Here is a 14,586-nt window from a genome sequence, read left to right as displayed (position 1 = left end):
ATTTTATTTCAGTTTTAGTGCCTTCAGGCATCTTACTTTTTTTTTAACCATAAATTTATTTATTTTATTTTTTATTTTATTGATTATGCCATTACAGTTGTTCTATTCCCCCCTTCATTCCCCTCCACCCTGCACCCCCCGCCCCCAGCCATTCCCCCCCTTTAGTTTATGACCATGTGTCTCAAGTTCTTTAGATTCTGTATTTCCCATACTATTCTTGCCCCCCTATCTATTTTCTACCTACCATCTATGCTACTTATTTTCTGTACTTTCTCCCCCCTTCTCCTCCTCCCACTCCCTTGTTGCTGACCCTCCATGAGATCTCTATTTCTGTGGCTCCGCTCCTGATCTAGCTGTCCTTTTAGTTTGCTTTTGTTTTAGGTGTGATTGTTAATAACTGTGAGTTTGCTGTCCTCTCACTGTTCATCTTTTTTATCTTCTTTTTCTTAGGTAAGTCCCTTTAACATTTCATATCATAAGGGCTTGGTGATGATGAACTCCTTGAATTTGACCTTATCTGAGAAGCACTTTATCTGCCCTTCCATTCTAAATGAAAGCTTTGCCGGATACAGCAACCTTGGATGCAGGTCCTTGGATTTCATAACTTGGAATACCTCTTTCCAGCCCCTTCTTGCCTGTAAGGTCTCTTTTGAGAAATCTGCTGACAGTCTGATGGGAACTCCTTTGTAGGTGACTGTCCCCTTATCTCTTGCTGCTTCTAAGGTTGCAATGGGTGGACCCAGTGAGCGACCCTCGGACTCAGCGAGGGCGCAGGGGGCAGGTTGACTGTGGTAGTGCATTTGTGCGCAGATAGACCGGCGAGGGAGTGGGCGGTGAGACAGGACCCAGCAGGCCCCAGCGGGGAGAGGCAGCAGAGGGGGTGGCCATTTCCCCTGCTCTGACCCCGCCCCCCACATACAGCGTCACAACCCAAAGACCTGGGCGGCCCCGCCCTGGTGACACCTAAGACTCCACTCCTCATACTTAATGGGCGCAAACAGACCAAAAATGGCTCAAGAAGATCTCAAAGCCCCACAGCCCATAACTCTAAGCGACGAAGAAATAGCAAAACTTTCAGATGCATAGTTCACAACACTGGTGATCAGGATGCTCACAGAACTGGTTGATTTTAGTCACAAATTAGAGAAACATATGAAAGCGAAACTAATTGAAATGAAGGGAATTGCACAGGAAACTAATAGTGATGAAAAGGAAACTGGGACTCAAATCAAGGGAGTGAACCAGAAGGAAGAAAAAAAATGGCCAAACAGGAAAATATGAAGAAACAAGAACTGAAAAAAATGAGGAGAGATTTAGGAACATCCAGGACATCTTTAAATGCTCCAACATCCGAATTATAGGGGTACCAGAAAGGGGAAAGGAACAGCCACCAGTGGGAAACTTATTTGAACAAATAATAAAGAAGAACTTCCCCAATCTGGCAAAGGAAATCCAGGAAGCTCAGAGAGTCCCAAAGAAGTTGGACCCAAGAAGAAACACCCCAAGGCACATCATAATTAATTAGGCATCTTACTTTCTACTCCGCATTTCCTTCTGTGCAGATAAGCCCCCAGCGTGCCTGTGAGACAGAGAGAGGGCCCCTCTGGGGGCGCTGCTCTTTCCTCCGGGGAGGTGCAGGTGGGCAGCCTGCGGGGCTGGGGGGGGGGACCAGCTTCCTAGGCCAGCTGGGCACGCTGCAACCTCGCCCTTCAAAATTCTTCCTAAAACTGTTTTTAGAGATGTATAAGAGATGTCTTGGAGCTCTGATCAGTGTGGCTCAGCTGGTTGGGCACGGGCCTGCAAAGCGGCAGATTCCAGGGTCGGTTCCCGGTCAGGGCGCTCCCTGCGCTTGCGGTCAGCCCCCAGCTGGGGTGTGTTTTCCTCTCTCCCCACGGGGGATGCTTCCTTCACACTCTCTCTTCCTCTGTCTAAAGATGAATAAATAAACTCTTTTAAAAAATGACTTGGAAAAACAGAAAGCTCTGCTCACGGTTGGAAAGTGATGAAATTTTTCCTTATTAATTTTTGTTTTATTTATTTTTATTTGTGGTTTTTCAATTGTTGTTCAATTACAGTGTCCCCATTCGCCACCCCCCACCCCTTACTCTCCCCTGCCCTACCCACGCCTCACCTCCCACACACAGGGCTTTGTTTTTGGGTCCTTTATACATGTTCCTCCATTTAATCCTTCCCCTTCTTTCCCCACGTTATCCCCCTCTCCCCTCCCCTCTGGTTACTGTCAGTTTGTTCTTTATTTACATTTCTCTGGTTCTATTTCACTCGCTTGTTTTGTTTATTAGTTTCCATTGATAGGTGAGATCACATAATATTTGTCGTTCACCGCCTGGCTTATTCACTGGCTGGCCTAATTTTTAGTTCTAACAAAATTAGAAATGAGGATTACAGTGTTATATTTTATTTATCAAAATAGTTTCAGTACTATTTGATTTAGTATTCAGTATATATAGTATGCTTTATGTATACTTTTGGTATATAATATTTTACGGTATATAAAATATCTGAAGTATGATTTTAAACTAACATAACATCAAGGGAAAATCTGAAGGAGAAAGCCGCAGTAGTCAAACAATGAGGTGTTACCAGAACACTAGATGTTCGGGCCGATGGGACAGAATAGATAGTTCAGAGTTTGATCTTATTACATACAACCTAACATATGATAAAACAATCATTTCAAATCAGTAGGGAGGATGAGAGGAAAATATACTTGACAGTTTTAGATGAAACAAGCAGCCTTTTGAAAAGAAGAAATTTTGTGCACGCCATACCTTACTAAAATAAATTCTAGAGGACTAAAGTGTTACATTAAAAAATATATATAAACACAAAAATGAAAAAAATTAATTATTACCAGGTAAATGGGTAATGACAATTTTAGAAACTGAAAAAAAGATTTCATAAAGAAAGAGACATTTTTGACTACAGAACATGAAAAATTCCTATGCATAAGAAAAAAAATTTACTGAAGTTTAAAAGTCAACCAAGAAGTGACAAAATATTTGGAGCAAATATATCATACCATTAATACATTTATTACATAAAGAATTCTTAGAAATTGAAAAGAGAGTAGGGTCCAATGGGTAGTGGGTAAGGGACACAAATAAATTTCCTCCAAGTAAATTTAACAGTTAAAAGATATGGAAAGACATTAAACTTAATTTGTAGTGCAAGTGGAAATTAAAACCACTTGCTATTTTTCAATAGCAAAAACTCATTACAGTTGCAGATTAAAGACTGATAATATTTTATGCTGGTGAGAGTGCAGGAACTCGGACTGATGGCGTACGCTAACAGAATCCTTTTGGAGGGGATTTGAGAATGTTTACTAGGAACCGTGAAATTGTTTGTAACTTAAGAATTAAAAAAATAATTAAAAAAATAAATAGGCACTAAGAGCCTTAAAAAAAGAATTTTTTAGGCAATCTTATGATTTACATGTAATGTAATATATAGTTCTTTTTTCCTTTTTTCTCATTGTTTATTGTTGTTCAATTACAGTTGTCCTCGTTTTTCCCTGAATACTCTCCCTTGCCCTACCCACCTTCATCTCCTATATTCAATCCTCCCCCCCGCTTGTCTTTGTGACTTTGTGAAATGTATAGTTCTTTTTTTTTAAAGATTTTATTTATTTATTTTTAGACACAGGAGAAGGAAGGGAGAAAGAGAAGAAGAGAAACACCAATGTGCGTTTGCCTCTCATGTGCCCCCCTACTGGGGACCTGGCCTGCAACCCAGGCATGTGCCCTGCCGGGGAATAGAAACCATGACCCTTTGGTTCACAGGCTGGAGCCCAATCCACTGAGCCACACCAGCCAGGGCTGAAATGTATAGTTCTTGAGGGTGCAGTTTGATGAGTTTTATTTTAGTTTGATGAGTTTTTATAGATGCATACACCCATGCAATTCACACCCCAATGAAGGGCCAGAACCTCAGAAAGCCCCTTTGTGCACTTGCCCAGTTCTCCCCACATTCATCTCTTACAATTTTTCTGCTGATTTTTCACCATAGATGGACTTTGTTCTGGAACTTGTATATATGGGATTTTACAGAATTTAGTCCTTTGTGTCTGACTTCCCCTTTGTTCAGTGTTTGGGATTCATCTATGTTGTTACATGTATCAGTAATCACTTCTTTTTATTGCCTGTGGGGACAACTTTCCTCACAAGTCCCCCCCATGTGCCACAGATGAGAGTAATCATGACTGAGACATGATGTGATCTGCTTGGGGAGGAGAAGTGACCATTTTCCCAGAAGAAAAAGGCCATGAGCGGTGGCCAGTTTCTCGGAGGAAAAAGGCCTTGAGCTCCCTCCTCTAGGGGCTTTTATTGGGTTGTAATATACAGGAATACAGGGCGGCAAACAGTAGATAACATTTCAAAGAAATCTGAGGGCTTAGTATGAGTCAGAGTCTGTCAGGAACAGAGTTTTAGGGTTTCCTGCTCGAACCCTTAAAATATGAATGAAAGCACTCTTAGCAGAGCAGATTTCACAGGTTTATCAGCAAGTCTTCGTGATGCCAGATTTTTCCCCAGGACACGCTCTAGCAAAGCAAGGAGCTGCACCTCTCCCCACCAGGTATTCAGGCTTAAGGGTATTAGAGCCAGGAAGAACTTCTCCCAGAGAACATGAGGACTTGGGCTATGTCAAAGCGGGGGAGGGCGAGAGTCCATTGCTCTTTGTTGCAGCCCCCCCTCAGTCCTTCCATGAAGGCCTCCCAAGTGATCGAGTCTGGCTTAGGTTGCCCCCCGCTGTGAGGGGTCTTTCCCATCAAGAACGTCCAACTATGCTTTGGGGACAGGGAGGAAACTGAGGCAGCATTTGCTACCAGAGACAAGCTTTGTCTCCTGCGGCTCGCATTCCAAAGGTCGTCCCTCGCCCTTAGCCACAAGGGTAGAGTTACAATTCCTAGAACCAGGCAGAGCAGTCTACAACAATTGCCAGGTGGTATTTACTGTATACCTTAATTTGTTCACATATCTGTTGAAGGGCATATGGGTTGATTCTAATTTTTGACTTTTATGAAAAAGTTTTTTAACATTATCTTTCTTTGATTTTTTATGGTGGTAAAATATGTGTAATATAAAATTCACTATTTTAAGCATTTAAATGTACAAATTTGCATTTGTTATGCAAATTTTGTACTTGGCATTTGTTACATTTAAGATGTTGTGCAACCATCATCACCATCTATTTCCACAAAACCTTTCATCATCCCAAACAGAAACTCTTTCATTTCTCCTTCCCGCAGCCTCTGTAACCTCTAATCTACTTTCTGTCCCTATCAGTTTGTCTGTTCTGGATATTCCTTGTAAGTGGTATCATACACTATTTATTTCATTTTGCATAATGCTTTCAAGGTTCATCCATATTACACGTGTATCAGAACTTTGTTCCTTCCTGTGCACTGATAACTTTGCATTGTGTGTGTACCACATTTTGTTGACCTATTCACCTGTTGATGGGAACTTGGGCTCATACTTTTGATTATTGTAAATTATGCTGTTGTGAACTCCAATGTACAAACATGTATTTGAACCTCTATTTGTAATTCTTCTGAGTATATTTCTAGGAGCGTAATTGCTGGGCCATATGTCTGTGAACATCCTTGTATAGTCTTTGTATGTACATATTTTTCCATCTACCGTGGGTAAAAATGTAGAGGTGGAATTGCTTGGCCATAGGGCAGTGTAGGCTTCAGTCCAAGAAGAACTGTCAAAATCCAAGTTTCAAAGTGACTGCATCATTTTATACTTGCAACAACAATACTCAAAACACTAGTTGCTCTACATCCTCACCAACATTTCATGGGGTTTGTCTTTTTTCCCCTCCATGTGCCAAGTGTTCAGTATGATTTTTAACATCTCACAACCACCGTGCACAATAGGTATTATTTATTTTTAAATTGAGATTTGATTGGCCTAACATGATGTCAGTTTCAGGTGTACAACAGTGATTTGAAACTTGTGCATATTGTGACATGGTGGCCACAGTAAGTCTAGTTAACATTTATCAACATGCGTAGTTATGTACTTTTTCCTATGATTTGCTCTCTTAGCAATTTTCAAATATACAGTACAGTATTATTAACTATAGTCACCATGCTGTACATTACATCCCTAGGGTTTATTTATTAATAACTGGAAGTTTTGCATCTTCTGACCACTTCCATGTATCACCCACCCCCATAATTACCTGTTTTTTGTTTCCATGAGCTTTATTTTTTAGATTTTGCACGTGAGGTTTTGTCTTTTTAACAAATCTTTCTTTCTTTCTTTCTTTCTTTCTTTCTTTCTTTCTTTCTTTCTTTCTTCATGGAAAGAGAGGGCTGAAGAGAGGGAGAGAAACATCGCTGTGTGGTTGCCTTTTGTGTACATCCAACTGAGGACCTGGCCTACAACCCAGGCATGTGCCCTGACTGGGAATTGAACCCATGACCCTTTGGTTCAGGCCGGCACTCAGTCCACTGAGCCACACTAGCCAGGACTTGTCTTTTTAATTATAGTCATTTTGATGCCATTATCTCATAGTTTTAATATACAATTACCTCATGGCTTAGTGTTTTTCAAGTGTTTATTGGTAATTTTTATCTTCCTTTTTGAAGTAACTCTTCAAATGCTGTGCTCATTTTAAAATTGTATTGCTGTTATTATTATTGAAGCAATAGTTGCTACAATAAAGAGCTCACAAATAAATCTACACTTATACAGTCAGTTGATTTCTGACCAAGGCGCCAAAGCAATTCAATAGGAAAAGGAATATATTTTCACAAATTGACCTGAAACAATGGAACTTCAGCCCTGTTTACTTGAGATGAATCATAGACCTGAATGTAAAAATTAAAACTATAAAACCCTGAGAAGAAAACAAGAGGATATCTTCATGACCTTGGAGAAAGCAAAGAGTCCTTGAAGAAGACACAAAAAGCAGTAACTTTCACACAGGGGTTCCTGGGGTCCCGGGCTTGACTTGCCATGTCCAGTCCATGGAGCCCATGACTGGGAAGACAGCAGGTCCTGCCAAGGTGCTCTTCACATGGGACCCCCGAGGCCTGGGTGGAGCTTCGTGACTAACAACGAGGTCTGTATCCTGTACCCCTCCACACCCCAGGCAAGGACTTAATGAAATATCTGGTCTTACCAAATACCCCACAACAGAGAAAGACATGAGTCACCTTCCGGGGCCTTTTCCACTTAGTTAATGTGGTTTTTTCACATCAGACCAAGGTTGCCACAGATGTTCAGAGCAGAGGAGGCCTGTTGACAGGAGGCAGGCATTACAGAGGCACATAGGGTAGCAGCTCCGTGCTGGAAACCTAGAAGTAGGAACCTAGTGTGGGGTTGGGGAAGCACTTGGGGGTCCGGAGTCTGATGGGCCTGGGTTCAAATCCTCAGACCTTTCCTTTTTTCGAGCTGTGTGTCCTTGGCAGTTCACTAGACCTCTCTGAGTTTGACATCAATTGACCATGTGTTCCGAGGGCTATTTTAAGTGGGGAGGTGCTGACAGCAGAGACAGCCCTGCCCTCAAGCAATGTTTTTTATCGTATGCAATTATACAAAGCTGCAACTCAGCTTTCCACAAACAAGCTCCTTTTCCTAACTTCCCTGCTTCACTACCAGCGCCTCAGCCTCCCAGACCCCAAATATTGTCAAACTGCTTGCTTCTCTCTTCTATTTCCTGCATCCAAGTAGCTACAAAGTCCTAGCAATTCTTCCTTTTAGCAAGAAGTTCTGCTGTAGCCATTGTTGACCTGACTCCTGTTCCTTGTCATTCTTCCTGGCAGAATTCCAATTTTATTCAATGTGGCACCAAAGTCCAGTGAAAGGATTTCTTTGCTAATAGCCCTGTGCAGCTGGGAAGCTCCTGAGGCAGACCAGTGATAGGTAAACTGAAGTTCCTGGGCAAGATGGACTTTTCTTATACTGATACCGCCCCTTCCTACTTCACTCTGTTTTTCTACTTGGGACGAGGCCCTGAAGTGTGGAGGACCCTCAGCAGGCTTCTTGAGATGACAAGGCATGCAGTCTGAAGAAGGTGTTTCTGTCACTCACCTAGACTATTGCACGAGCCGTCAGAGGGCTCCCAACCTGTCTCTGCAAGTGGAAGCATGGAAGGGACGGCTGGAGTCCCAGAGTCACCGGACTGCAGGCGTAGTTCATCCCTAAAGTACAACATCAGGCCACCAGGGGGAACGATGGAGAGAATCTCGATTTATGGACATGAAAAGATGTTCCTGATGTATATATACACACACACACATATATGTATATATGTATGCATGTATATATATATAAATATAAAATATTTTATTTATTTATCTTTAGAGGGGTAGGGAAGGAGAGAGGGAGAGAAACATCAATGTGTGGTTGCCTTTTGTGCATCCCCTGCTGGGAACTGGCCCGAAACCCAGGCATGTGCCCTGACTGGGAATCAAACCGCAATCCTCTGGTTCGCAGGCCCGCGCTCAATCCACTGAGCTACACCAGCCAGGGCTGATATTTTGTTAAACTTAAAAAGCTATTTAAAAATAATTTTTATCATTTGCAGTTATACATAACCATGTGCTTATTTATAAATATATGTATTTAAAAGTATAAATGGATATTCCTGTAAACATTTAACAGACTTATTTATATCTATCTGGTGAGCTTATAAGTCATTTCATTTATTTTTTCTTACTTATCTGATTAAATGTTTTTTCAATAAACAATAAAAATAAGAGATGAAAAGTGCTTAAAATGCTTCAATTCAATGCTCCTTAGTTTGGTATTCAGTGGCTTCCGCACTGGGCAGAAATAAAGGTGGCGTGTTTGTGCGTGGATGGGTTCGAAGTGTTTGAGTGTGACTGTAAGTATGTGTATCTATGTAAGTGTGTTGATGTTTGGGAGTGTGTGTGTGTCTGGGTGAGTGTGTGTGAATTTGGGGGTGCTTTGGAGAATGTGTGACTCAGAGTTCCTGTGACTATGTATAAGGAAGTGATGTGAGTGAGTGTGACTGTGCAGGGTGAGTGTGTAAGTGCGTCTGCCTCCCTGGGGTTGGGGCAAACAGCCAGAAAGGATTCAGGGGGGCCCCTCATTCTTGGTTCCATGCTGGGGCACAGCAAGCCTGCTTCTCCAGCTCGTGGCTCTGCCTTCATCTGAGCTGGAGCGGAGGTGAGAATGAGGACCCCCAGTTTTACTCTAGGGAGGGGCCTGACTGCTGCTCCGGCTCCAGCGACTGCTGGGCCAGTAACCCTCCTGGTCACATGAGCCTAAGAAGGTGGCCAGATCAGCTATTGTCACTCAATCTTTAAAGGAACTCCTTTACCAAAATGTTTTGTGGCTAAAGACATTTGGGAAAGGCTGAGAACTTGGATTTGAGGGTCCGCAACACACACCGGCAAGTTAAAGGTGTTGAGAAGTCCTGTGGAAGTCAACCTGGTGAACCTTGCTGGACCAGCATTTCCACCTGAGGACAGGGACCCCCTTCCACTCCCCCACAGCACCTTTTCACCTCCCTCAGAACCAGGGTTCATAGACGCTGCCGTGGGACATGGTGAGCCCTGAAAACAGCCTACATCTGCCTAGCACGTGGCAGGCTGCAAAGCTTCCTCACACACACAAAGACGCCGCCGCTGTGGAACTCTGTGGGCAGGCAACGCTGAGTTCATTTTACAGGCAAGGGGACTGGAGACTCAAGAGATGGAGCTTCTCGCTCAAGGTGTCCCAGCTTTAAAAAGGCCTGCCTGCCTTGGGACTCCATCCTCTTTCCTGCTCACAGAAGCTAGTGTAAAGCAGGGCCCCAAATGGGCTCAGGAAAGATGAAATCTTTTAGACAAGAAGGCGGTGTTGAAGTTAAGGGCTCAGCCATGAGGGGACTCCTGGCAAGGTGCATGGGATCGAATATTAGCAATGACGCTGAAGGGGCCTGGGATGGGAGATGCTGAAGGGAGGGTTCAACTGACCTTGGCTGGGTGCATCTGCCATCTCAGCGGCCAGAAGAGAAGGACCCCAAAGGAGGCAAAACTGAGTTCTAGTCCCCCACCCACTCAGCCCAGAAAGCTGTAGTCTGTGTGTGTGTGTGTGTGTGTGTGTGTAGGGAAGGGGGAGCAATAGGGAGCGTAGAACCTCTGAGGTGCCACTTTTCCCTCCCCCCATCCCCCCACATGGTGGTGGTGTTTGTGGTACACCCTATGACATGGGGAGGTGGCCTACCAGAAAAGAAGGATGTGGCAATGCCACATGACTGGCTTCTCAGCCCCCATTATAAATAGGGTGTGGGGGACATGTTGGCAGCTGCCCCACCATGGCCTCCTGGGCTCTCCTGCTCCTTGCCTTGGCGCTCCTGGGCTCCCCAGGTAAGGACAGTCTCCTCAGTGAAGATCCTGACAACTCCCCCAGTCCCTTAGCAGCTTTCTCATCATGGAGGCCTTTCCTGCTGCACCTGGTGCAGCTACAGCCTGCCAGTGACCTGGACGATGGGGAGAGACAGCCAGTGGGAGGACCTGAGCCCTGGATGGGGCTCCAGCCCCAACTCTGCTGGTCATTGGTGTAGCCTGTGTCTCCCCTTTTCCTCCCGGGGCTCTGCCTCTTCATCTGTGTTACGGAGGTCATTGGCCCTCGTCAGAGGGTCTGGTGTTGCTTCTGGCCCACACTGGCTAGGGTTGTGACAAAGCTTGGCAGTGAGCGGAGACCTGTCCCTGCTCCACCCACGCGCCCCCTCCCAGGCCCTGGAGTCATGGTGGGCTCCAAGCGCTCAGCTGAGGGGAAGGACACTGTAGGAAGGGAGAATGGGTGGGGACAGTTTTTGGAAGGAAAGAGAAAAAAAGACACAATCTCTTGAAAAGAGATGAGGAGTTTCCTTTTAGGTCAACCCCCAAATCTGTGTGTGTGTGTGTGTGTGTGTGTGTGTGTGTGAGAGTGTGTGAGAGAGAGAGAGAGCAAGGGGTGTGGGGAGGTATGTGAGTAGGGGAGAGGGGAACAGTCTTCTGGCTTTTTAGAAGGAACTTGAGAGCATGTCTTTTTGTTCGTTTGTTTTGTTGTTTTTGCTGAGAGTGGGTCAGCGCAGCCCCAGGGCAGCGTGGGAGAGGGCCTCCCAGACTCCTCACAAAGCCCCACTCCTGTCCTGTCCTGGGCCCGGGGCCCTGGGCACCTCCTGGGCTCCCCACCAGCCAGAAGAATGGACCTTCCCCTCTAGTTCCACCTGTGGAGAAATCCTGATGTTGTTTCTTCCCCAGATCTGGCCTTTTCTAGTCTGACCCCTGAGCGCTCTGTCCTGGCCATAGCCAACTTGGGTGATGGAGAGCAGCTCGGCCGGGGCCTGGCCCAGGAGGACCCCCAGGTACTCGGGTTCCTGCTCATCTCCCACAGACTCTATCCTTTCTCTCCTCCCTGGACAGTGGCGAGGCAAGGGCTGGAGGTCTCTAATGAACAGGCGAGGGGCTGGAGGGGCAGTGAGCTGAAGACTCTGCTTTTGCTCACGCACCCATGCCTGATGGGCAGGGTGCTACATTAGTCTGGCTGGGCCCTCCCCAAGAGGGTCCTCTGGGGTCTGGCAGAACAGGAGTCTGTGCTGGCCTGGGAGAGGTGCTGTGGGTGCCCAGCCAGTTCCGGGGTCTCATAAGACTAGCGCATGGGTGGGCAGGGGCCAGCCAGCTTGGTTCAGGCCCTTAAGGACAGAAAGATCATAGATGATTCTGCTGGCTTTGGAGTGCCTGAGAGACCATCTTTCCTGACAGGATAAACTGTCGACCACAAGAAAGGAACAGGGCCTCCTTACTTGTTGTCTCTGCCAGAAGATCATCAAGCATCTGCAGAAAATTGTGGGAGACCAGCCTAATGAGGTGAGGCTTGGGGAGCCTTTGGCCTGCTGGTCAGTGGAGTGGGAGGCCTGGGTGCCCAGCAGGCCTCCCCAGAGGTGGACACTGGATAAGAAGGGCACTGGGTGAGGGCCAATGCCCATTGGTCCAGAGCTTCTCAGCAGAGGATCTGTGGGCCCCCTTATGTAGCCCAGGATGGACTTCAGTTCAGGGGAACCTGGGAAATCACGGCGCTCTGGGAGTGTGCTCGTGGGAGGAAGAGTTTGCATGGTTTCCATGCAATTCTCAGGGCAGAGTTTTGAGAGGCTGCTCCGGGGGCCTGAATCAGTACTGCAACTGGCTGAATGGCCTGACAAGTCATTAATGTCTTCTGAGCCTCAGTTTTCTCAGCTGTGGGATGGGATGGACGGTAACTCCCACCTGGCAAGTTGCCTCAACCTTTTAAAGGAGCGAAAGGTGGGATGTGCTCCACTCTACTTCGGGCACTGAATAAATGCTTCACAAGCGAATGTGTCCTGACCAAGAACCATTGTGTCACTCTCCCTCCCTCTCTTTTACGCCCCCACCCACTTAGCATCTTTGCACTGCAAAGCCTGCCTGCAGACCTGGGTCCTCGTATTTATCTTTTTCCACTGCGATGGCAGTAGAAAATAGTTTAACATCAAACGTGCCAAGGCTCCAAGCTCTGATGCCCTCCTAACCTTCTCCACACACCTCCTGTAGGTACAAAACCAGCCAGGGAGGTGCACAGGCAGAGCCTTTAATGTGGATCTGGCAGCCGTGGGCAACATTCTCCACACAGAGGACAGGGGCAGTTGGACAGGGAGCTGAGACTCTGGCAGGGCCAAACATCCTTCTCTCAAGAGCTCCTACTGGCAAGGCTCTGGCCAGGGCCTTGGGGACTGGGAGCGGGGGCTGGACCCTGTCTCTCTAGCCTTCCCTCCCATGGCCGCCTGGCACCAGCATCCTGCACACAGCACCCCCATCTCCGGAGCTGTTGGGGCCTGTAGGGGGGTGGAGCTGGCTAGGGCTCACTGGATTCCTGTGTCCTGCCATGATGCTGCCACTGCAGGACACCATTGCCCAGGCTGTGTCCCGGGTGTGCAACAAGATGAAGCTCCTGAGAGGCGTCTGCGAGAAGACCATGAGAAAATTTTTTGGACGCATTTCCCGAGATGTCATTGCTGGCAAAGATCCCCATGCAGTTTGTGTGGACATCTTTATATGCAAATCTCGAGCAGGTGAGCGCAGAGGTGACAGCAGGGACTCATTCCTGGAGGGCCCAGACAGCCTCCCCGCATATGTGTGACAGGGTTTAAAAACACAGAAATACATAGAAAACTTCATAAGCAGCTCATACGTGTCCCTCCATGCTTCCTTGTTATGACACATTACTTGCCTCACTTCCGATATGGGAAAATGTGGAGAAGCCGGGCGGGTAGGCTTTAGCTAGAAATGTTTGAGGAACGCTCATTAAGAGCTTTGAGAAATATTCATAAGACTTTTTTTTTTTTTTCTACCACAGGCCATCCTGGAGTGAAATCACATTTCCACCTCTCCTCAGATGTGTGACCCTGGGCAAGTAAACTAACCTCTCTGAGTTCATCTGTGGAAAGGGGATAATAATTCGTTTCTGAGGTTGGAATGAGGGTGAATGAGGTCATCATGTATAAAGAGCTTGGCACCAAGGAAATGCTCTTGGACTGAGATATTCAAGAGCCATCAGAGCCCTGATCAAACTCCCATCCCCAGCCTAGCACAGAGGGCACCAAGGCTACATCCATCCCCATGACCCTGAGGGCCTGAGGGCTGGACTTAAGAATCCTTCTGGGCAGGGAGGGCTCCACCAGCCTCTTTCCCCAGCACTTCCCAGGCTCTACGTAGATAGAACAGGCCACGGCTGCTGGGGACGGGTCCGGAAGGGCCTCACGATGGGCTCTGGCAGCTTCTCCAGCCCTCACTGATGCTTCCGGACTTGATACTGGCAGACCCCTTAGTGTGAGGTCCCCATCATTTCCTTTCATTATAGCCTGTGGCTTTTACCTTCAAAGTCCCACTGCCCGAACAGGCTGCTGACTGGCTTCTGAGATGTGACTCTGATGTGTTCAGCAGGGAACGAGGAACACGCCAGAGTCCCTGTGTCCCCAGAGACCTCACACATCCTACAGCTGGCTCTTCTCTCCATTCTAGGGCTCCTGTGAGCCTCTGGGGCCTCTGGCTGCACCCTGGGGAGAAAGCACAAGAACTCCAGCACTGGCTGCTGCTCCTTCCTTCCTAAATCCACAGCCAGTCTCCAGGTTCTCTCACCTCCCTCTTCCATTGCCTTCCCCCTCTTGGAAAATAAACTATTGTGCAAGGTTTTAGTGCTGTTTCTTTTCCTTTGGTGGATTTGAGGGGAGGGGCTTGGGGCCATGCTTGGGTGACATGCATTTGTTTGGTAAAGTTGCTTTATGGCCCCCACTCTGTTTTACAAGCCAGGAATTTAGTTAGTGGTGAATGAGGCCACCCTAGCAGCTCTTACACTTGGAGTCATGAAATACTGGTTGAGCACACGCTAGAGCCACGTGTCACTATAGAGGACGGGTCCACAGCACGTAGACCCCCCGGAGATTTCTGAATGGCTGGGGAGAGAAGCAGGTCACAGGAAGAGTTCTTTTGGTCACAAGAACAGAAGCCCATCATCCTTTTGCTTCTCTCGGCAGCCAGCCTTCTTTTCCTGTTTGGGTGAGGGTATTATTTAGGATTTCATTTCAAGCAACTGAAGTCTTAGT

The 14,586-nt window shown here is 46.6% G+C and overlaps 1 protein-coding gene across 1 annotated transcript; it reads left to right on the top strand.

The window, feature by feature from the left end:
* The first annotated feature begins 10,282 nt into the window (after window positions 1-10,282).
* GNLY (granulysin) lies at window positions 10,283-14,178 on the top strand. The gene is made up of 6 exons (XM_037159679.2): window positions 10,283-10,354; window positions 11,234-11,337; window positions 11,735-11,839; window positions 12,888-13,056; window positions 13,341-13,393; window positions 14,006-14,178. Exons 1-5 carry the CDS (start codon window positions 10,303-10,305, stop codon window positions 13,385-13,387), a joined length of 477 nt encoding a protein of 158 aa, XP_037015574.1. The 5' UTR covers window positions 10,283-10,302; the 3' UTR covers window positions 13,388-13,393; window positions 14,006-14,178.
* The last annotated feature ends 408 nt before the right edge of the window (window positions 14,179-14,586 follow it).

This window comes from Artibeus jamaicensis, unplaced genomic scaffold (genome assembly GCF_021234435.1).
Source record: "Artibeus jamaicensis isolate MK-2021 breed Jamaican fruit bat unplaced genomic scaffold, CSHL_Jam_final contig_384, whole genome shotgun sequence".
Taxonomy (NCBI): Eukaryota; Metazoa; Chordata; class Mammalia; order Chiroptera; family Phyllostomidae; genus Artibeus; species Artibeus jamaicensis.
Note: the sequence above shows the minus strand (reverse complement) of the source record. Positions and strands in the feature narration are given on the sequence as shown.